The 23508-nt window shown below is 33.7% G+C and overlaps 1 protein-coding gene across 1 annotated transcript in view; it reads left to right on the top strand.

Moving 5' to 3' along the window:
- TNKS2 (tankyrase 2) overlaps positions 1-23508 on the top strand; it is a gene marked incomplete at its 5' end in the record, with an annotated part of 56168 nt that overhangs the window by 23157 nt on the left and 9503 nt on the right. The window contains 14 exon segments of the mRNA XM_006925952.3: positions 1751-1842; positions 1930-2008; positions 4569-4740; positions 6698-6777; positions 9906-10051; positions 10620-10785; positions 11472-11691; positions 14441-14550; positions 15221-15409; positions 17279-17531; positions 18386-18468; positions 19547-19667; positions 22402-22499; positions 23351-23425. Of these exon segments, the coding sequence (XP_006926014.2) occupies positions 1751-1842; positions 1930-2008; positions 4569-4740; positions 6698-6777; positions 9906-10051; positions 10620-10785; positions 11472-11691; positions 14441-14550; positions 15221-15409; positions 17279-17531; positions 18386-18468; positions 19547-19667; positions 22402-22499; positions 23351-23425 (1884 nt within the window).

The following is a 23508-nucleotide window of genomic DNA, read 5'->3' as shown; positions in this document are numbered from 1 at the left end:
AGACTACTTCCCTAATAGAGGTAATGACAGCTCTGTGGAACTGTAACAAACTAAATGGGAGCCAGGCAGTCTGTGGAGAAACAGAAAAGAATGGGAGCTAGTAAGGGTAAACTGATTATACCCTTTCCTAGTAAGATAGGAAAAAGAATGATATAATCAGAGGCTACCTTAGAAGTAGAAATGTAAAAGGAACAAAGTCTCGCTATATGAATTATTGAATGTACTTTGGGTGAGGGAAGATGACTCTAAGTAAATTAATGTGTTTAGGGGCAAATTTAACTCATAGTAGCCTTAACTTTCCTAATATCTTTTATGGTTAATTTCTTTCTTTATGCCATGATGTAAACTATGCAAAAGTCATGTAGAAACCTATCCATAAAACATTTTAGACCTTTTTGCTACTTAACTTTTAAAAAGTATCCAAGTTAAAAAAATTGCAAAGATGCAGACTAATAAATGCTAATGCAAAATTAAAATCATAACGTTAAGGTAGTACAGAGAAACTTGGAAAGACTGGCATGGAAAAATTTCTGGCCTAAAGAGTTACTACTACGTGTTGTTTTCCCTGAAATATCCTGCTATTAAACAACTTATTTTTGTTTTTAACTTTAAAACATACTAGAGCTAAGTATTGGATAGTTGTGGTCCAGGAGAAATATCTTCCAGGTTTCCAGAGATCGCAGGCCCTGTCCCAGGATGGAGCAGAGGAATAAGGGTGCAATTTGAAATGGATGTGATCAAGAATTCTTAGAAATAGTTTATTTCCATCCTAGTAGATATCCTGGGATGATTACTCATAACATACCAAAGGAGTTATGTTCACCAATTAGAAATGGTTTTATTGAGGGCAAAGGGATTATTTTAGTGACAACATTAAAGAATGAATGAAGCAAAGTCACGAAGATCATACAAGCTTTATTTTTAGCAGGAGGTCAAAATCAGAACAAATTTCATGTTTACTATATATTTAGATGTATAGAACAATTTAACTTAACAATTATTCAGAACTTTTATTCCATGAATTTTTAGGTTTACACCAACATCAATTTAGTCATTCAGCCATTCAGACATTTATTAAACACTTATTTATGATATCATCCTGGACGTTGAGGATGCAAAGATTTCGGACCTGAGCATGAAACATTTAATTAGATTTATAACTAGCAAATTCCTACCTCGTCTCTCTTCCTCCTTGATAAATCCAACTCAAAGTATATCATATTCTACCACTCATTGTTGCCAAACAAGTAATCTAAGCTCCTTTTTCTGCTACAGCAACTAGTTGAAAGAGAAATACTACTCATCTTGTCAGCTATTCCATTAGTGCTATTACCAAGCAGCACCCAGAGCTGATGAGTGCTGTGTTACCTCACATAAGGAAACCCCAAACTTTGAGGCATTTTATTAATTAACCTTTAAAAAATAACATAAACACCATCTATTTTTTTAAAGGAGTATTGATCACATTAAATTTTTCGTCACATCAGTAGTGGCTTTTTCGAAGATGTAAGACAACTGTAAAGCTTGATCAGAATATTTAGTAACAGACACCATCTGGTAAATAAGATTTTCAGGCCTTGCTAGAATTTAGTAATCATTGCACATTCTATCCAGTAGAACGTCTTTGAGTAGCAAAGTTAAAATCAAAATAAAACAAGGAAGTGAAATAACGTCTTGATTAGAAACACAAATATTCTTAAAAATCAATCATGTATCATCCTTGTTTAATGCTGCAATTTAAATTATCTAGCATTGTGCTGCTGCATCTCCATATCCCAAAAGAAAGCAAATATGTGAACTGTTGCTAAGAAAAGGAGCTAACATCAATGAAAAGACTAAAGAGTAAGTATACTTTTAATAATTAAAAATTCTTGACATTTTATTATTTGGAAAATACATTCATTGTATGGCTGACTTTTTCTCTTTAAGATTCTTGACCCCTCTACACGTGGCATCTGAGAAAGCACATAACGATGTTGTTGAAGTAGTGGTGAAACATGAAGCAAAGGTATACTTCCTTTTTGCATTATTTTCTGTTTAGCAGATGAAATGCCTGAGTTCCTAAACTATTTACTTTCTGATAGGTATTAATTTTTTTCTCTTAATCTATACTTAATAGTCCTGCAGATAGTTTATCTGATTTTTGCTGGAAAGCTTATGGAAAATATCCCCAACTAGAGATATACTGATTCTGGCCTATCTTACTTTTGTTCCTTGGTTACTGTGGTAACTCCTATTGTTTACCTCAGTCACATCCTTTCTTATTTTCTTACCCTTTGTTATTTCTATGACTGAGCCAAAAAACTTGGAACAAAAGGAAATTATTTCAATAACTTAACTAAAAAACTACCTCCTCATATTGGGAAGTCACTGTTTTTCAGTTGACATTTGTACACAAAGCATTTTATTCATGGAATAATTATGTTTTCATCAAGACTAAAAGTCATCTTTTCTTACCCAGGAATTTAAAAAATTAATAGTCAGTGAAAGATACACATAGCATCCCAGATTAGGAGATGAAAGTCACCTAATTCAGCAGTTTCAGATCCTTGCTACAGATCCTTGCCTTCTTAAACAAAATATTTAATAGAAATTCGTTATGAAACAAAGAATGGTGTTGTTCTGAGTGAAGAGAGAAGAAAAATACAAATCCTTTCCCCCTGGGTGACCCCAAGGCTCTTCTCTAAATGCGCTTTGCAGAATAGTTTTCTGATCTGTCCTTCTTGGGTTTCCACTCGAAGAACACTTAGAATTCTACAATTTCTTTTTCTGTTGCCTCTCAGTATCTTAATTTTTCTTTGATTTGGAGGATTTTCTTGATAATGTATAATCTGAATCTTTTCTATTGTAAATTATTGAATAAAATAAAGTTATTTCTGCATGACTGCTTGGCATATCTCATTTGTCTATTCTACAACTTTCCACTGATTGCTTATTTTATATATATGATACGTTACTAGAAGAATATTGGGATGCATATTACATTTGAGTTGTGAAACTTAATGAAACCGTCCTGACTAAGGTGACCAATCATTCAGGTTTGTCCAGGACTGAGGGATTTCCAGAAACACAGGACTTTCACTGCTAAAACTGGGAAGTCCCAGGCAAACCAGGACAAGTTGGTCACCTTAATCTTAAAACAGAGTGGTACCCAAATAAAGTTTATAAGTGGATATGTCTCCAGATATGTTTCATATTTCATCGATTTTGGTATGTGAATAAATAGATTAATTACCTTGAGCATTTTAAATCTTCTCAGATTCTGTAAGCCTGGAGATTTAGCTATTTGTAGTTTTAGATTCATTGAGAAAGTCAACTATATTTCTGTTTATTCTCCAATTCCATGAATATGAATTGGACAGTGTCTCAAAACACACTAGTAGCCACAGGATTGTTTACTGAGGAACTTAATTTCTCAATTATGTTCTGAATTATTTCTGGTGCAGAGGGATTGGGGTTAGGGATGAGATGGGGGAGTATTAATAGGCGATTTTTTATATTATGATGAACATTTTCAAAAATACAACCAATTTGAAAGAATTTCATAGATAATAACTATGTACCCACCACCTAGATTCTATTACTGACATTTTACTGTATTTTATTAGGTATCATTTTTTTCCTCTATCAACATATCTTATTTTCTTGACACATTTCAGATTTAATTTGCAAATTATTGTGTACTTCTCCCTAAATATTTCCACATAGACATCAGCTAGAGGTTATTATTCATTTAAAGGGGTTTTTTGGATGTAAAATTTACATGCAATGAAATGCACAAATCTTAAATGTACATTTACTGAGTTTTGACCAGTACATACACCTGTGTAACCAAAACTCGCCAAAAAACAGAACATTATTTCATGGCACAGACAGGGCCCCATTTAAAGTAATCTCCACCCCTAGAGGCAATAACCATTTTGATTTTTTCCTACATAGGTTGTATTTGCCTGTTCTAGGCTTTCATGTCTGTGGAATCATACAATAAATAGTCTTGTGTAAGGTTTTTTCTTTGGTATAATGTTTCAATGATCCATCCACATATCCATTGTTTGTTCTTTTTTATTGCTTATGAGTATTCCATAGTGTGAATATACCGTATTTATTCATACAGGTTATATTGTACATGATAAATGTAGAAGATTCAGCTAATAGAAATAAGTGTTTCTAATTTAGTCTCTGGCTTTGTTATTGACTATTGTCTATCTTGGTGTTAGCCTCCACATTTCTGGACCTCAGAGATCCATAAAAATACATGGATTGGGCTTTCTTAGGCAGTGTCTAGCTCTGAATGCAATGAATCGATTAATACTGTAATGCCAAACACAACTGTTAATCAGCATTGCACACATTTAGCCCAAAATTGAGTCTTCCTTCTAATGTCAGCCTTCATGAATTGGTGAATTTACTCTTTAGATTTGAGTAGAAATACTTGCTTTGGCACTGGATAATAGGCTTCATAAAAAAATAATTGAAAATTTTAAATTAGTAGCAGGTGTTAAATACATGCTTGGATGGTTTTAGATTTTGCATTGAAGGCTAATTTCAGTGTTTTCTCCATTGTTAAGGTTAATGCTCTGGATAATCTTGGTCAGACTTCTCTGCACAGAGCTGCACACTGTGGTCATCTACAAACCTGTCGCCTACTTCTGAGCTACGGCTGTGACCCCAACATCATATCCCTTCAGGGCTTTACTGCCTTACAGATGGGAAATGAAAACGTGCAGCAGCTTCTTCAAGGTATTAGGTGCTTTCATGAAATTAATTTTTTTATTTAATCTTTAAATTTTTTTCACATATGTGGAAGTTGGAGATAAAAAGAAAACATTTTTTTTAATTTTGGCTGGCTGTTTTTTCTCCCTAATTTATTATTCTCAATGCCCAAATGTCATTAAATCTTAATTATCATTTTGTTCCAGTAGCGTTTTCTGTCCAATTTCTCTAAAAGAAAGCTTTTAAAAGTAAGATATAATAGTTACTATTTCTTTTTAAAGAAGGGAAAACTTTAAGGTATGTGTCTCTTAGTAGAGCAACCATAGCAATAAATCATGGTCTAAAGATTGGCTCTATTTCTTCACTCCTCTTTTAGATTTTTTGTATGAAAGGCATATAGATTTTGTTATCCAACCATTTGATGTATTAAAACATTTAACTATTAAATTCACTCATATTCATTACATTTAAAAATATATCTACACATAGGTTAAACATTTCAGTCTAGAAATCAGGTCACCTGAAATTAAAATCCTTTGCCTACGTTGCTACATTTTACTAAAATTTTGTGTGCCTTTGACGTCCTCAAAACTCAAATGAGAAGAAATGTAACACATCAAGCCTTTTGTATCTTTAACAGTCACCCTCGATGATCCTTACATCTGAGGCCTAGAAACTACATTTTGAGAAAAACACTACTTGAATAGATAATGGCAGGTTGATAAAACCTCCTGGAAACTGCTAAAACTGAACTAACTACAAGACTGCTTTCAAGATTACCTGTATTTTCCCATACACCACACATTTTTTCTGTCAATCTTGAGGGTATAACACTAGTCCTATTCAGTTGCCTAATGACAGACATTTACAGTCTTGATGGTTTTATGGTAAGTGCTATTACTTACCTTTCTAGCTACTTTCTTAGAATAAATGATCCAAGTACAATTTCTAAGTCAAAGGATAGCTTATAATTGTCAGTTCACCTTCTAGAAAAGTGGTTATGTACCATTTTACACTCTACAACTAACAGTGTGTGACAGGACCAGTTTTCCTTGTCAGCACTAGGCATTATGATTCTCAGTCTTTTTTTTTAGATAAATTTTGAATGTGTGTATAAATTACAGAAGTAATCGATGCTTTTAAAATGCAAATTATAGGAAAACTATCATGTAGTTCTCCCATTTCCTCTTTGCCCACTAATGGTTGGTGGGGGAATGTTATTTTGCTTTCTAAGATGTATGTTGCAATGTTCTATTTTTTTCTTTGCCTTATAACTTCATTTAACGCCTGGCAGATATTTTTTCTAAACCAGTTTTGGTTCTGCTTTTTTCTACTCTAAGACACTTTTCTACTGCAAGATAAAAAATATTCACCTATATATTCTTCTATTATATTTAAGTTTTAATTTTTATACTTAAGTCTTTAATCCATCTGGAGTTTATTTTGTTCTAAGATACAAGGTACATGTTTTGTTCCTTTCCTTTGAGATTTATATGAGTTATAAAACAGAATTTCAGACCTGAAAATGACTTCAGATATCTTCTAGTACAACTTGTCTCTCTTTAGAACTGGAAAAATTTGAGAGACCCAGTAAGTTCAGACAACTTGCCCCAGTCAGATAGCTAGCTAGTTAATGGCAGAACCATGGTTAGATCTCTGGCCATTGCTCTCCTAATTTAATATTTTTCTGCCATTCAACAGGCTTGGTTTTAGAGCAGGCCATCTTTTTTCATCTATTTTATGTTCCTTTACATTGTTTAAATCACATAGTGATTATTCACATTTACATATATATATATATTTATATATTTATATATTTAAGTTCAAAGAAATTATTACTGGTTTTTCTTTACTGCCATAGGGATTTTCTGCATAATTTACCAAACTGTAAAAGAACTCTACTTTTAGATAAACTGCCTCCTTTAAAGCTTGGTTCTACCTCTGAAGTAGGAGTTAATCACTCTTTCATTCTCTCTCTTTTTAGAGGGTATCCCATTAGGTAATTCTGAGGCAGACAGACAGTTGCTGGAGGCTGCAAAGGCTGGAGATGTAGAAACTGTAAAAGTAAGATATGATCTTATGTTTTTTGTTAACTTTGGATTTTTATTTTGACATTGCTTTCTTAATGAATCTGTAATGTTAAAATGAAGAGCCTAGTTATATGTCCTTTATTTTAAAAGGTAAATGATACTAATTTAGTTTTCTGCAAATTAGGGTTATTGAGTCATAAAAGAAACCTTTTAGTTTCATATGCTTCTCTGTAAATACATCATAGTCATAGGTTTAAATAAACTGCATGTTTATGGAAATGAATTTTGTTTAAAGAACCTATACATTTGTCCCTTTAAAAAAAATAAGGTATATCAAATTATTGTCCATTTACATACATATGCCACATAAAACAAGAAATGAGGAAAAAAGCTAAACATTGTGTCACTCTGTTTCTACATTTCTTCTGGTTTCTTCATTTCTTTGCCTAGTATTTAAATATAATAATAATAATACAGTGCATTGCCACTTTTAAGAGCCACCGTGTCCTAATAATCTTCAGTTCATCTAAACTGACATTTTTTGAAGAGCTAACTGCAGCTCTTACATGGCCCATCTCCTATAATAGTCTTTCCTAGAATAAACCTTCCTCAGATTTTCCTTTACTTTTTCAAGTAGAATTGTATGTAATGTAATACCTATACCAGATATTTGTGTTACTACAGATACTGTATATCTAGGTAAATATGTAATTCAAAAGCCTAACATTTTGAAAGAGCAAGAATGGTTTTTAGTTCAACTAATATAAATTAAAATCAACTCAGCATGTATGTTTTCTGAGTTAAATAATTTTTTTAATAATGCAGTAATGTTTTTTTTCTCAGTTTGGAAAACTTTTTCTGGCAATTATGTTATTTTAATTTCTAAAACTAGTAGGAGAAAAAAACTTTGTTATGTTCCCTCCCCCGACCCCAGACTTTTTCACAACAATACTGGTCGTATTTGAAGCATCATTGACAGGTAATAAATTTTATAAAAATCTAAATGTATTGATTTGATTTGTAGAAGTAGCTGTTTCATTGAGCAATATCACTATATTTCCATATGGTGTTCTCAATCCAGAACATACTCACCCCACAAAGTCAATTTTCTGAGATTTACTGGGAACAAAATATAAATGTTGGTCTCATCTGAGCTTGAGTGCTAAGGAAACTTATTCACTGTTTTTTTAAATAGAAAGATTTCCGGAAGTTAATTTAAAAGTCCATGTGATCCTTTCCTACTGCTTTATCTACATAGATAGTACAGTTATTTCCAAATAACTTAAGATTTTATTTTTAAAATAATATCATTTTTCAAAGAAAAAATGCTATTAAAATGCAGTTTTATTATTTGACATGTTTCATATTTATTCCCTTAAGTAGGAGGCTAGTAGGATGTGGAAAGGAGGATTTTGTTTCTGTTACTGACTACTGACTTATAGGAAAACAAATCACTTGAGTTAAAAGTGGTGAGCTGATTTTTTTTTCTGCAGATGTGAAAAAAAATTAAGTTAAAAGCAACGAGTTAAAGGGCAACTAGCTGATTTTTTTATTGGTTGTGGAGGCGATTAAAAATTTTAAATGCTCATCCACTGACATATTAAAGAGCATAAAATTATATTTAGCGTACATACTATTAAAGACTAGACTTTGTTTTCATAAAGATAGAAGGAGGAAGAAATAGATAAAGAGATGAGATTGGGGCCAGGAATTGGACTTAGAGAACGGAATAATGACATCGGTTGAGAAAGACCTTCCTCTCTCCCTTAGTCTGAGAATAGGCATCAGGCTGTCTTTCTTCACCTTGGCTTTTAAAATCACTTGAAGGACATTTATCTTTATTAACATTTCTATTCCTTATCTCTAGACTGGTGGCATGATGTGAATCACTGGGTCAGTAACATCTGCATATTACCCAATGCACACTTAATTATGTGCTCATTTGTATTTGTTTAGTAGTGATCCATAGGCTGGATAATTTCTATTAGAAAACCTGGCTCAAAGTAGACAAAATTGGAACTGACAGGTAGGGTGTCAAGTGGCTGGTGATAACTACCAAACCTAGCAGCACCTGGCACATCTCTTCCTAGAGCCTTCAGACCCATAAAATGCCAGCTCTCAATTGGGACCCTGAATCTATATTATCTGACAACCTTTTGTTTGAATAGCATAGAAGAGCTTTATCAGTTCTGTAATTAAACCCCTGGAGGTTAAACCCACTGATAGTTGGATTCTTTTGTTTATTAGGCTTAGGTTATTACTGCTTTTTGGGTAGGATAATAGAGTAAGGGTTTTTACTAATATTGATGTTCTTAACTTTGAGCACCATGATTTGTTATTTGTGTTGCTTTTCTTCCCCAAACACTTTCATGTACGATACTCTGATTATTTTGAGTGTTACCATCGTAGCCTTTCTCAGCTAAGCTTCCTCATCTAAACCAAAGAACACAAAAAATTATTTGATTAACTATTTTCTTAATTCTCCCAAGGGTGCGATACATAAGCATTCATTAGCGAATTCATTCCATATTAATGCAATATAATTCTCTAAATGCAGTTCCTTGACTACTAGCATCAGCATCACCTAGGAACTTGTTAGAAATGCAAAATCTCAGACCCTGCCCCAGACACAGTGAATTAGAAAATCTGGAGGGGGGGACCCAGTGCACACGAAAATTTGAGAACCACTAGTCTAGAGCACAACTTTTCAAATTTTAATGTGCTTACAGATCACCTTTGAATCTTATTAAAATGAAGTTCTGACTCAGTAGATGGGGTTCTGATATTCTGAATTTTTAATAAGCCTCAGGTGATGCTGCTATGATGCTGTGTACTTCTACATATATTTGCCAAAAATGAGACTTAACACTTGCTGATAGTTGATACTTAGATTATCTTTATGTAAATAGTAGCAGTGGTAATGAAAAAATTTACCTACTAGCTTTGGCAAATAAAAGATGATACAGGCATAGATGAGAGGACCAGAGGTTTTTCCAGTAAATGACAAAATGAAATAAGAATAGCAAATAGTTGTTGAGGATGCTGATTTGATGAGACAATAAAATAAAATCAGACATTTGAAATTTCTACTAAATGAATGAAAACAAGCCAAAATATGTATACTATGTATGCATCATGTGTATATTATGTTCCATCCTATAGAAATTGTGTACTGTTCAGAGTGTCAACTGCAGAGACATCGAAGGGCGTCAGTCTACACCACTCCATTTTGCAGCTGGATATAATAGAGTGTCTGTGGTGGAATATCTGCTGCAACACGGAGCTGATGTGCATGCTAAAGATAAAGGGCAAGTACCAGCAATTGCCATGGCCTCTCTCCTTTATCTGACCTTTCTAAGAAAATCTGAAAATATTTTTATGGTAGTTGGTAGCTTTTTTATTTTCAGGGAAGTCTGTTTCCTAACATTGGCTTAAATATAGCTTCTTAATTTCAGTTAAAATTTCATGATAGTTATCATTTATGTATAGACTTATTTGCATAATGCCTTATAATTTTATCATGGCCAAGGAGATTACAATATTAGTATGATACTGACTTTTAATATAGTAAATTTTTCAGTTTGCATTGAGGATATTTGAATTCTTTCAGTTTATCTTTAAATTACTTTTCTTTAAAATTATATAGTTCTCAATTATAGATACTAAGTAGATAGATGTCTGTGATAGTCTCTGCAATTTTAAGTATTTCCTCCCTGCCTCCCCCCCAAAATTTCCATCTATGCTTTCAGTAAATATTTAGGTTCTGTAAAATATAATCAGTATAATCCCTTGTGCAGTTCAAGAAATTTATCAGCTGTATGTAATTACCTCAATTAAAACCTATCTTTGTGTTGCATTGCTTACTTTTCATTTCAGAGGCCTCGTACCATTGCATAATGCATGTTCTTATGGACATTATGAAGTTGCTGAACTACTTGTTAAGCACGGAGCAGTAGTTAATGTAGCTGATTTATGGAAATTTACACCTTTACATGAAGCTGCAGCAAAAGGAAAATATGAAATTTGCAAACTTCTGCTCCAGGTATATATAAGTACTACAGACAGAGTGTATTTCATAGAATATGTTTGATATTTCTAATAACGCTAATATAAACTTTAGTAAGGAGATAGGAAGCAAAGTTACCTAATTCTCTACCTTGATTTCAGAGTAAATGTCATAAACAGTATTTTAATCTATGAGTATATTTACCACACGTAGATTTACTATTGTATAAAGTCAGCTCTCATGTAACAGTTCTATAATTTTTCTTTAGTACTTTAACTTCAAAATATTTGATGGATTATGTAATTTATAAGCCAGATTTATTTAGCACTCATAAAATTGATAATACTGGTTTAATACAGGTACCAGTATAGATATTTTACAGTAAAAACAAGACTAAAATTTAAATTTATAATTTATTTCAGTGTTTGTGAAAACTAAAAATAGCATACATGAAAGTTAATTTTTAATGAAATACCTTATTTTGAATGTAGTTTAACATTTTGATTATATTATTGCATTACAAGAGTCCAATAACATTTAACTGCCTCTATAATATTTTTATTATAATTTTCTGTGTATTAAACATTAAAAACAACAATGTTAAACTTTAAGGTAGAGTCTCAGTATAAAATAGTTTTCTTTGGTGTAGTTACATTGTCTATTTTCTCATTGACCTAGGACAAACTTAAGCCAATTTCTCCCTTTCTTTTTCACATGCCCAGCATGGTGCAGATCCTACAAAGAAAAACAGGGATGGAAATACTCCTTTGGACCTTGTGAAAGATGGAGATACAGATATTCAGGATCTACTTAGGGGAGATGCAGCTCTGTTAGATGCTGCCAAGAAGGGTTGTTTAGCCAGAGTAAAGAAGTTGTCTTCTGCTGATAATGTCAATTGTCGTGATACCCAGGGCCGACATTCAACACCTTTACATTTAGCAGGTAAGTGAATGAAGTTTCACAGAGTTAGTCTGGCAACACCTAAGATATTGTCTGAGTAAAATATTTAACCTGAGTAAAATATTTTCTGTAAGTAAACTTAAAGGATTCAGTTCAAATATCTTCTAATACCACCATTATACTCTAGTGTATTTATACAAGGCAACTGTACTTCATGTTCACTTTAGTACTAGTATGTGGCATTCAGTAAGAACAATTGAAAGCAGCTCTGCCAGCCACTGTGTACTTTGGAACCTTTGTTCCAGGTTACCGTATTGTTTGAATCTTCTTTGGTGAGTGAGAAAAATATGCTGCTTGAGCCAGCCTTCCTCTTGAGAAGCTAAAGTTTGCCATTCTTCTGATGATAGTTGTTAAGCACAAGCAGAAAAGAAATCTTAAAAGATTTTCAGAAGTTACATAAACCAACCCTGGACCATAGACTAATACCAATCCATGGCCTGTTAGGAACTGGGCCGCACAGCAGGAGGTTAGCAGTGGGCGAGCAAGTGAAGCTTCAACTGTATTTGCAGCTGCTCCCCAACACTAGCATCACCACCTCAGTTCCACCTCGGATCGTCAGTCATTAGATTCTCATAGGAGCACCAGTCCCTGGTGCCAAAGAAGTAGGGCACTACTGGCTTAAACAACAGAAATTTATTTTCTCCCGGTTCTGGTGATCAAGGTGTTGGCATGATTGGTTTCTCCTGAGGCCTCTCTCCTTGGCTGGCAGGTGGCCACCTTCTGCTGTATCCTCACACGGTTTTTTCTCTGTTGTGAACACGTCCCTAGTGTCTCTCTATGTCCTAGTCTCCTCTTATAAGGACACCAGTCAGATCGGATTAGGGCCTACCCTAAATTACCTCGTTTTAACTTAATTACCTCTTTAGAGGACCTGTTTACAAATAATAGTCACATTCTAAGGCACCTTTTTGGCACCAGGGACTGGTGCTCCTGTGAGAGTCTAATCCCTGATGATCTGAGGTGGAGCTGAGGTGATGTTGCTAGTGCTGGGGAGCGACTACAAATATAGGTGAAGCTTTGCTTGCTAACCTGCTGCTCACCTCCTGCTGTGCGGCCCAGTTCCTAACAGGACACAAACCGGTACCAATCCATGGCCCAGGAGTTGTTAACCCCTGTTCTAAGGTACTGGTGGTTAAAACTTCAACATAGGAACTTTGGGCGAACCCAGTTGAGTACATATGTTTGTTGTAAATTTTCACTCATAAAATTGGCACAGTGCACCTTTGTTTTTAGTGCAGCTACACTGAAGGTGATAGAGAATGGGCCATTAAAATCACTGAGCTAGTACTTCCGTGGATTTGCATCATAGGCACATTTGACTCATACAGTGGTTTAAAAAGAGAAAAGAGTAATGCAGGTGTTTCTGCCACTTTTAAAAAGAGAAAAGAGTAATGCAGGTGTTTCTGCCACTTTGATATGAGAGAAATCTACTCTCAGTTCATTTCCATCTCACAGTGTAACTCAGTGTGTTCCTAGTGTTTAAAGGATAATTCTGGTTTTATGAGATTTTTACCTTTAAATTCTCACCTCCTATAAATTGGGACTCCACTGCCCAAGGAAAAGAATTTTTCCATCAATGTTGTCTTTTAGAGAATTTTAGAGGTGATAAGGTACAGGTGCTATCACTTTTTCTCATATGGTGAGAAAATCAGGAGTTTCTAGTTTATGCAAGAGAAGATGTGACCTGATTTGATTTGAAGTGTGCTGTGCATATTTATTTATGTTAGCTTTTTATATCTTTATGGTAGCTTATTTAGAACATTTAACATTGCTATTTAAATCGATGTTGCCTTTGTAAGTGGCAAATATGTTATATACACAAAATATTTCTGCCCACTTGGGCAGTGTTATACCTTAAGACCTGGAAGGACTTTTGGATTCACTGTAATACTTAGCTTATGAAAGTTATGTGGTTTTGTTTTTCTCTTACTAAAATGTTTTACTTTAGATCCTTCAGCAAAAGGATAAAAACTACAATAAAAATAAGTGTGAATAAAATGTTTTGAACTATTTTAAAGTTTCAAGTTATAATCTAGTTTTATGTTGGCAAAGTTAAGGTCCAGATTTGGTTTCAATCTATGACTATGTGGCAAATAAAAGATACCTTTACCACAAGAGTGTGCACTAAGAAAGCTGACAGTTCCCAAGATGACAGATGAGAGGTTATGGCATTATTTATGAAATACTTAGTTTTACTTCATAGCATTAGCACCAAACATAGATTCTGCTGCCAGACTTGTAAAGATGTGTACCTCTAAGTTCTCTCTAGCAAAAAGCATGTCCCTGTGGCCATCTGGGTAAATGGGGTCCTGAGACCCATGGTGGGTGCTGTCTCCTACTTTGCCAGCCACTTATGTTCCTAACTTGGCTTTTATATGATTGACTGCCTTTAATTTGCAGCCCTTTAGACCATGTAACTGAGTTCAGGAACTTGTACATAACAACCAGGAGGGCAGGGACTTTGGTAAGAAGGTTTTAAAAGGAAAGATACAAGCAAATCACTTTGAGAGTCTAAAATGAATGGGTATCATTACTAAAAGCTTCCAACTTGAGGCCAGTGGACAGTTTTTTTCCATAAGATAAATTTTTAATAGACTCCAATCAAGAATTTCAGATTTTTCTAAAGTTTGTTTTTAAAATAATGTTTATGCTTTATATATAGGTATATAGAGATATAAGTAACTTTTTTATATTGACAGTTGAAAGTAATTTTACTTCTTTTCTAAATCAGCTGGTTATAATAATTTAGAAGTTGCAGAGTATTTGTTACAACATGGAGCTGATGTGAATGCCCAAGACAAAGGAGGACTTATTCCTTTACATAATGCAGCGTCTTATGGGGTAAGTTCTTTCATTTTACCTTTAAAAATCTCTGAGATTTTCAAAGTGAAAATCAGTATTGCAGTTCAAAGGGACTCTCTCATTTTATAGAGGAGTAAATATGAGGGCTAAAGAGGTTAAATAACTTCCAAGTTTCAATTCTGGATCTATTGCAAGCACATTTTACCATTCATTTTATTACTTTCCTTGGCAGCTATCTCTTTTCATAGAGATGTTGATTTTATTTATTTGTGCCTAGGAAACCCATTGGGATTCATAGGACTCTGTAGAGATTCAGATGCATTTTTCCTGACTTTTACAGCCCTAAATGTTACAACCAAGATTTACCATCTTCAGTAGTATAGTTTGAATAATTGAGGAAGGCTGCTGGTTTATAAATCGATGTTCAGCAGCTTTAACACTTGAAAAAATGAGAAATTGTTAAAGTCATATTAGTTAGTTCTCTCCCTTATAGAATTCTTCACACTATCTAGATCATTTCTCAAGTTATTGAAATGTCTACTATAATTTTAAGTTAACTACCCATAAATTATAATGTTGGGGAGAAACACAGCTTTTCATTTTCAGACTAAGAATGAAAACATGAAACAACAGATATATGACTAGATTCTTTTTAGGAACTAAAGTGTGATAAAATTTCAGACTGTAACAGGAGTATTTTCTTTTACAGCATGTAGATGTAGCAGCTTTGCTAATAAAGTATAATGCATGTGTCAATGCCACGGACAAATGGGCTTTCACACCTTTGCATGAAGCAGCCCAAAAGGGACGAACACAGCTTTGTGCTTTATTGTTGGCCCATGGAGCTGATCCTACTCTTAAAAATCAGGAAGGACAAACACCTTTAGATTTAGTTTCAGTAAGTGATGGGCTCTTTGAAAAATCTCAATGCTTTTCTCACTTTTTAAAATTCACTTGGTATAGATAAAATGTCTTCATGGTGAATGTGGCAAAATCTGGTTTTTAGCCCAATTTAAATGTAGAACTTCTTTGGTATTAAAATGTAATAACTAAATAATAGAATTATCAATCAGTTATTTTGTCCCGAGTACTTTGGGAAATGAGAAAAGGTATAGCTGCTTATGTTAGTTGGGAAACAAAACAGGCACAGGCCCTCATGAACACTACAGTGCATACAGTGCAGGGTAGTACAGGACATGGGTCTTGATGAACTTCCACATCTGGGAACTGTGCCCTCAAGGCACAGACGCAAACCCTGCTTCTAGTAGAGATTTCTTTCCCTCCCACACTACTTCATCCCAAAGTTCCTATTCCTTACCCCACCAGAACTATTCATGGAACAAGCTTGTTCTTCCAGTTTTCTATGGAAGTCCTTTTTTTCTTTTCCTCTCCAAGCAACTCATGTAGAAGTCTTTCTCCCCTCTGCCTCTGCTTTGGCCACTGTGACACAGGTGCCTCTCTTGCCTCCACCACTGGGGAAATTGACCAGAGCAGTGGGGAGAAAGGGAGAAGAAATTCTTGAGGTAGGTAGGAAGAAGTCTCTTCTGCAGACTGCTTTCTACTGAGAGAGATTTAGTTGTTCCAAGTTACATTGAGAAGCTGATTTAGTTCAGCTGCTCTGGGGGTTAAATAGATTTTTCTCAGGTTGACAACCCAAACATATCTGTAAAATTTTTTCAGGGGAATATCTTTACCATTCCAAATTACCTTAGAAGTGAACTTTTATAATTCAGTCAACCCATTTGTTAGTTCACTAGATATAACTGACAATGAAACCAAGTTCTTCAGAAAATATACATGGGCTTTAGAGTCAAACAAACCTGCCATAGAATTCCAACCCTACCATTTATAGTAGTCCAGTCTTGCAAGTTGCCTAACCTCTGAGCCTCAGTTACCTCATCTATAAATGGGGATAAAATATATCTGGCTATTATGAGAATTAGTAATGTACTTAAAGTCCTTGGCATGGTATCAGGTACATAAAAAGCACCCAATAAATGGTGCTAATATTATTTTAGAATGTTATATACAAACTATGAGTGCCATAGGAGTCCTCAGATTTGGGGGGAAAGAAAAAGGTGAGGATTGGAATGGATGATATAAATGACTAACCATGAAAACAAGTACTGATTTACTTCTTGCTAAACATTAATTACTCAGTATCATAACTGAGCATTGTGAAAGAATGGTGTATGTCACTAATTAAACAAATTAATGTACCAGTAAATTTGGGGATTTTTTTCATTCTAGCAGATTTGATTAAAATGATTATCTTTGTTACCCCCCCCCAAAAAAAATATGTTCAGTTTTGAGGAAAAAATATATCGTTGAATAGTTTCCAAGAAATATAAACAATCATTATGTTTGCTGAAGATCCATGTAGGTTAGATTAACTTCTTTCAGAGTAATTGTGATAATGTTAAAAGCTCTTCCTTTTTTAAACTGATACTTCTATAATTCATTTCAGTGCTTTTTCATAGTATGAAAGTTATTTTTTTTCATGCTTTGCCACATTTAACAATTTTATTTTCAGTGTCTCGGAAGAGATGTTCTGAATTACATTTTATATTTAATAATAGTTTAGCTAACTATCACTTATTTGCTTCACTTTTTTATTTAAAAATTATCTTACAATTTTTATATAAAAAACAAGTCTAGTGCAAATCTGCTGGGTTTTTGTCATGTTTTAAAATGCATTCTGTTGGATATAGTAGAATTTTAAAACCTGCTAATCATAGATTTCCTCTCTCTCTGACATGTACCTTAGGCAGATGATGTTAGTGCTCTCCTGACAGCAGCCATGCCCCCTTCTGCTCTGCCTTCATGTTATAAACCTCAAGTGCTCAATGGCGTGAGAAGCCCAGGAGCCACTGCAGATGCTCTGTCTTCAGGTCCATCTAGCCCATCAAGCCTTTCCGCAGCCAGTAGTCTTGATAACTTATCTGGGAGTTTTTCTGAACTGTCTTCAGTGGTTAGCTCAAGTGGAACAGAAGGTTCTTCCAGTTTGGAGAAAAAGGATGGTGAGACATTCTACAAAAATAACTTTCTAACTCGTAGCCACATATTTAGTATTTGGAATGCTAAAAAGTTGTTTTTTAACCTTAAATATAACTTTTAGTATCAGATTAATTAACATAGTCTAAAAAATTTATCATTGTATTATTTTCCTTACATTATTACTAGAATTTCTAATGTAACTTTCTCTTTCCAAGTTGAACTTGATCCTTCTAACCTATTCTTTAGATGTAAATATGTTTTTTGAAAGGTTTAGAAGTCCTTTTAGTTGAGTAGTTATGCCTTTATTTGCCTCTTCCAGTGTATTATTGCAAAGTTATGAAATACTTTTTACACCATATCAAAATACTGAATTTTGAAGATTATTTTTTAAAAAGAAGAGGAAAAGGCACACATATACGTGCAGCCTCTGTAAAGCTGCTCTCTCTTTAGCTTTTACCTGTCAAAATTTATCTTACCCTAAGCAACACTGTGGAACTTGTTTTCATATGCATTTTTGTGAAGTAGCTTACATCCTCAAAGAAAGAAACTTTCTTTTTTTTTTTTAGTGAAGGTAAAATTAACATTAATTTCAGCTGTATGAAACTTATGTTAAAGGTACAGTTAAAAATAAATTTTTAATGAAAAGTTTTTTTTAACCTGAAAGTGCCTCACCATTGGTTAACTGTTTCGTGATGATATTTTATAGCTTTCTCTTTGCAGTTTTTGATGTTATGTTCAGTATTATATCCCAAGTGGCTATTAATATTTTGCTTCATTTTTATTTTCTTCATGTATATAGTAATAGCACAAAGCTTCATTGTTATAATTTTGATATAATTCTGATGTGAAATTTTGTTCTGGATTTTTTATTTTCTAGTTCCAGGGGTGGATTTTAGCATAACTCAGTTTGTAAGGAATCTTGGGCTCGAGCATCTAATGGATATATTTGAGAGAGAACAGGTGAGTAGATGGATTGTTTTGCTTGGTTTGGTGTTCTGTGAAATCTTAGGGAAAAAAGTAGAAATACTTGAAATTCACTGAATCATTGAGCTTGTTTGAGGAGTTAGGGGATGGTTTTTTAAGAGACCGAAAATCAGTTACTCTTCTAATTTGGCTTGATCTTCGCATTCCTGTTTAGTTTATTAGCACATAAAAATTGATTATTGGGTAGTAATAGTAAAAGAGCTTTCTTGAATGGAAAGTTTAGCTTATTCAACCCTTATGTTAGCCTTGATACCTATTTGTTTAGTTCTGTTGGTCTATCACTGTAAGCCTGACATTTTGATAGCCACTAGAGAAAAGTATATAGATATGACAACTAATATCTGGGCTTTTTTAGAACAGTCCCAGTTTACAGTACTCTGTTAGAATACAATTATTGATTTTTTGGTTCAGAACATATACTTACTTTTGTACCCTAAGGAACTTTTGTCCTAGTTATGGAGCTATAACAAGAACATGAAGAGTTAAGTATTTGGCATAGATTTTAGATATTCAAAGAAAGAAAAGATTACCGCAAGCTGGAGTATTCAGGGAAAACTTCATGGAAGATGTGTAAATAAAACAGGATTTTAAAGAATGTCTTTAGTTCCACGAAGTGAGAATAATATATTTGAAATGAAAAGGTTAGTTTGAACAGTGATGTAGAAGGGCCAGTTAGCATAGCCTGGATCCTGTAGAAACCATAGAAGATGTTATATAAATAGGTTGGATGGTGGAAAAGATAAACTAGTGTACCTGAATGTAGTTAACTTGAAAGTGTATTTTTGTTTGGCACTTTAGTTCTTCTCAAGTCTTATGATAAATGAAAATGACGATAATTTTGACAATTTGTGACTCCGCTTTTTGTAATTAGTTAGCTAATTACCTGCAATATTTTTGTTTTCAATTTTAGTTTCACAACTGGTTTATTTTTATTCATAAGCTGTTTGAAATAACTTGAAATAAATGTATGAATCTAATATATTGTGAGATCACCAATATATTAATGTTCACTAAATGAGTAAGTCTTCTAAACAGTTTTATCCTCTTTTGTAAGATCACTTTGGATGTATTAGTTGAGATGGGGCACAAGGAGCTGAAGGAGATTGGAATCAATGCTTATGGACATAGACATAAACTAATTAAAGGAGTTGAGAGACTTATCTCTGGACAACAAGGTATTTCATTTTAAATCATTGCTATCATCGGTTTAACAGTTTACATAAAGGCATTCTTCAGTTTACTAAATGATAATAATATGTAAGAGAGAGTCTATTTAATAGGAAGAGCACTAATTGAGATTTGGGAAACCTGGAATCAGGTCTTAACTCTGCAGCTTTTAAGCTTTCTGAGCTGCTACTGTTTTCTGTATGAACCTAAGTAAAATTTCTGAGTCATTTAGAAATTTGAGGATTGCTTTAACTCTGAACTTTTTTTCTGTTATTTCTATTCAGTTATTTCTGAAGTTATTCTGCCTCTAAAATTTTGATTCTAAAAGATCTGAAACTTGGATATTGTATCTCATGTTAATATAGTAGGTAATGACTAGGTGTTCAGGCCTTCCCATAAAATAGTTTATAAATCTGTCTTTTGTTGTAAATAGCTAAATTCTAAAAGCAGTGAAAATGCTAAGAAACAATAATGTTGTAACTGAAGAAATTTAACAAAGTCGAATAATATTTTTATTTCTCCTGAATGTTGATACATAAGGAAAATGCAAATCGTATTGATACAACAAATGTTAACACTCTATGTACTAAAATGTGAATTAATTTAAGTGTCAAAACCACATTTTCACTTTATTGTTAAACTGAGGAAATGATTTACCCTGGGATCAGAGCATCCTATAATTGAAGTCCTGGCTGTATAATTAGGGTTGAAGATAAAACTCCACTAGCAAAATTAAGGAATTTTCAGGGAAAAATGTATGCTAGCCAGGATAGGGTTCATGTCTCAAAGAAGAAAAAAAGTACCTCTAAAAATTAGGTGATTCAAGCTTAGGAATGCTTTAAACTGGAATTTTGGAGTAGGATCAATAAAGGTAGGTGAGGTGGCAGCAGGGAGGTAGATAGGATAAAGGAGGTCAAATATTTGGCAGGAGAAGGAAATTTAACTTTGGGTGTATACACAGTGCAATATACATATGATATATTGTCGAATTGTATACTTGAAACCGATTCGATTTTGTTAACCAATGTTACCCCAATAATTTTAATATAAAAAATTTTTTTTAAAGGTAGATGAACTTGTTTGGTAGAGACTAAGGCAAAATGTTTAAAATATGAGATAGTCTTGGATATTTCCAGTATACATGACAAAATTTTATAAGATAAAGACGAGGGAAAAGCCATGGCTTCATGGGATGTTACTACACAATATGAATAGCATCGTAAATGAAAAACTAGAGCCCTTAGTTGTAAACTGTTATTGTGACACCACTAGAATAATACTGATCTGGTAGGGTAGTAATTGTGATAGAGTACTGGAATAAGAAGGGTCATTTAGGGAAGTGGCAGGTTAAAAAAGGAAAGCAGGCAGTCTTTGTACATTAAACACATCAATATCTGGCACACAGTTATTAAGACTGCATTGAAAGGCCCAGGAAACAGTGATGGAAACAAAGACACTGCCTCCAAGTGGCAGAGATAAGTACCTACATGCTACCTGTGGTGCTGGAGTCATTCTGAAACATCTAGCTACAATTGGATAATAATGTTCATTCCTACATGAAGGAAAACCATGCTCATGACACAGAATGTTGCCTAATCTGGCACATCAGGGTCACTTGCCTCATAAAGTTATCATCCTCCTCATCTTCATTTGAAGCCAGGATTCTATACCTACCGTATACCTAATTTGCAAAGTGGAATCTATGGCAGTCTTGTGACAGTCTCTCATCTTGCTGTCATTCAAAAGCCTTAGCTGTCATTCAGTGTATCAAGTCAACAGATTGCTTGTCCTGATCTTTCTGTACTAATAAGAATCTTTCTTTGGGGCAGTCTGAAGATATCTTAGTCAAGCATGTGTGACAGTCTTTATTCTGTTCAGTTCTTTATTCTATAAAATTTTCACCTCTTTCTAGTTTCCATGCTTATAGACATTGTAATTCAGCCATACCATTAAGTCTTCATCAGATTTTGGCATGTTGGTGGTAGTCTGGTTATTCAGACCAGAACTCAGAACTAGAATAGTACTCTTAATCTCCAGAGGCAAATTGCCATGCATTGATCCAGCAGTAAAGGATTTGATCCCTACCTGGGGAAACAGTGGAGCTTTGGCAATCTTATTGTAAAGATTAAAAGAGGATTGTGTTACAGATACACCAAAAGAAGTAGAAAATAAGATTTTGTTTAAAAAGCTTTTGTGAAAGTAAGAATACAAAAAAGCATATGGTTGTCATGATTATTAACATTCAGAAAATATGACAAATTCATTGCCAAATTAAAATTTTTATTATGGGTTAAACTGAGCATTCTGTTGTTAATAAATTCTGTGGACTTCTCATTCTAAGACAATTTTAAATTACCTTAGGCCATGCAAGTTTCATAATTCTTGTAGTTATAAAAAACAAAGGGACTGATTGCTGAAAGGGTTGCACATTTAGTAAAGGAAATAATTTTAGGAAGAAAATGTGTGGCAAACTCATTATGAATTGGAAAAAAGAAAAAGATTTTGTGAACTATTCCCACAAAACCCTATGCCTTGTCAGGTCAAAAATTAGTAGTTTAAATGCAGTGTGGTGTTCCAGTTTGGATTCTGGAACAGAAAAAGGTCATTAGTGGGAAAAAACTGGTGAAATCTAAAAAGTTTTTTTAAATCGGTAGTAAGCATCAGATAAATCAGATGGTTATTTTTGGTTGGTGTTAATTTTTTTTGGCAATTTTTTTTTTACTTTCAAATTTTACTTGATAGGTCTTAACCCATACTTAACTCTGAACACTTCTGGAAGTGGAACAATTCTCATAGATCTGTCTCCTGATGATAAAGAGTTTCAGTCTGTGGAGGAAGAGGTATGTTCATATACCTTAAATAAATGTTGGTTCAATAGCTAAGTTTCCTGAGGTTTCCAAGTCTACTTGAAAAAGTAGTAGAGTTTTTAAATTATTTCTAACTCTTTATACCATCTGGAAAACTTTCAAAATCATTTAAGATACACTCCCTCAGTAAACCTTAAGTCCAGCAACTTGACTCAGCACTACAGAAGTCCGTTGGAGAAGAAGTTGCTGTCATTGGGGTGGGGGAAGGAGGGGAATACTAATGTTCTCTTCCTTCACAAAGGCAGTTGCAAAGCCCGAAACTCAGACAAGACCCAGAACATGTGGATGCTACATATCCAGAAATTATTTCTTCTAGCTTTTCCCCCACAAAACTCTTGTATTCGCTGAAATCTAATAGTGCCTTACACGTTGAAGAATGTATACCCTATATGTTTGAGTTGAGTTCAGAAGATATAAAATTGAGACTTAGTTCTAAAACTCAAGAAACTCCAACTCTTAATGAAATGCAAATTGCGCTTTATTAGAGCAAAACAAATAGGAACAAATATGTTTTATTTTTTAGTATGTCAAGCTGTTAGTTTTGATTAGCTTGCCTATGTATCTGGTTGTTTCTTTTTCTTCCTTTAGTTTCTTCCTATAGGTTTTCACCTATAAATACTGTTTTCAAGTTGAGCGTACTAACATCTATTGCTAAAAAATAGTACTTGTGAACTTATAGAACTCATATTCTTTAAACAACAAAGTTATAAAAACCCATATTTTATACTCTCAAAAATAGAATTCTATGAGTTAAGAACTGTGTTCCCCAAATTAAAAAAGACATAAAAGCTAATGGACATATATTTGAAATATTTTTCCATCAGATGCAAAGTACAGTCCGAGAGCACAGAGATGGAGGTCATGCAGGTGGAATCTTCAACAGATACAATATTCTCAAGGTAATGTTAGTAAAGATAAGTTTGCTGAGACTATAGTTTTCAAAGCCCAAAGTTATAATTAACTTTCATAAGAACGTGATGAT

Source organism: Pteropus alecto, unplaced genomic scaffold (genome assembly GCF_000325575.1).
Source record: "Pteropus alecto unplaced genomic scaffold, ASM32557v1 scaffold88, whole genome shotgun sequence".
Taxonomy (NCBI): Eukaryota; Metazoa; Chordata; class Mammalia; order Chiroptera; family Pteropodidae; genus Pteropus; species Pteropus alecto.
The sequence above is the reverse complement of the archived record's forward strand: the minus strand, read 5'-3'. Positions and strand labels throughout refer to the sequence as shown.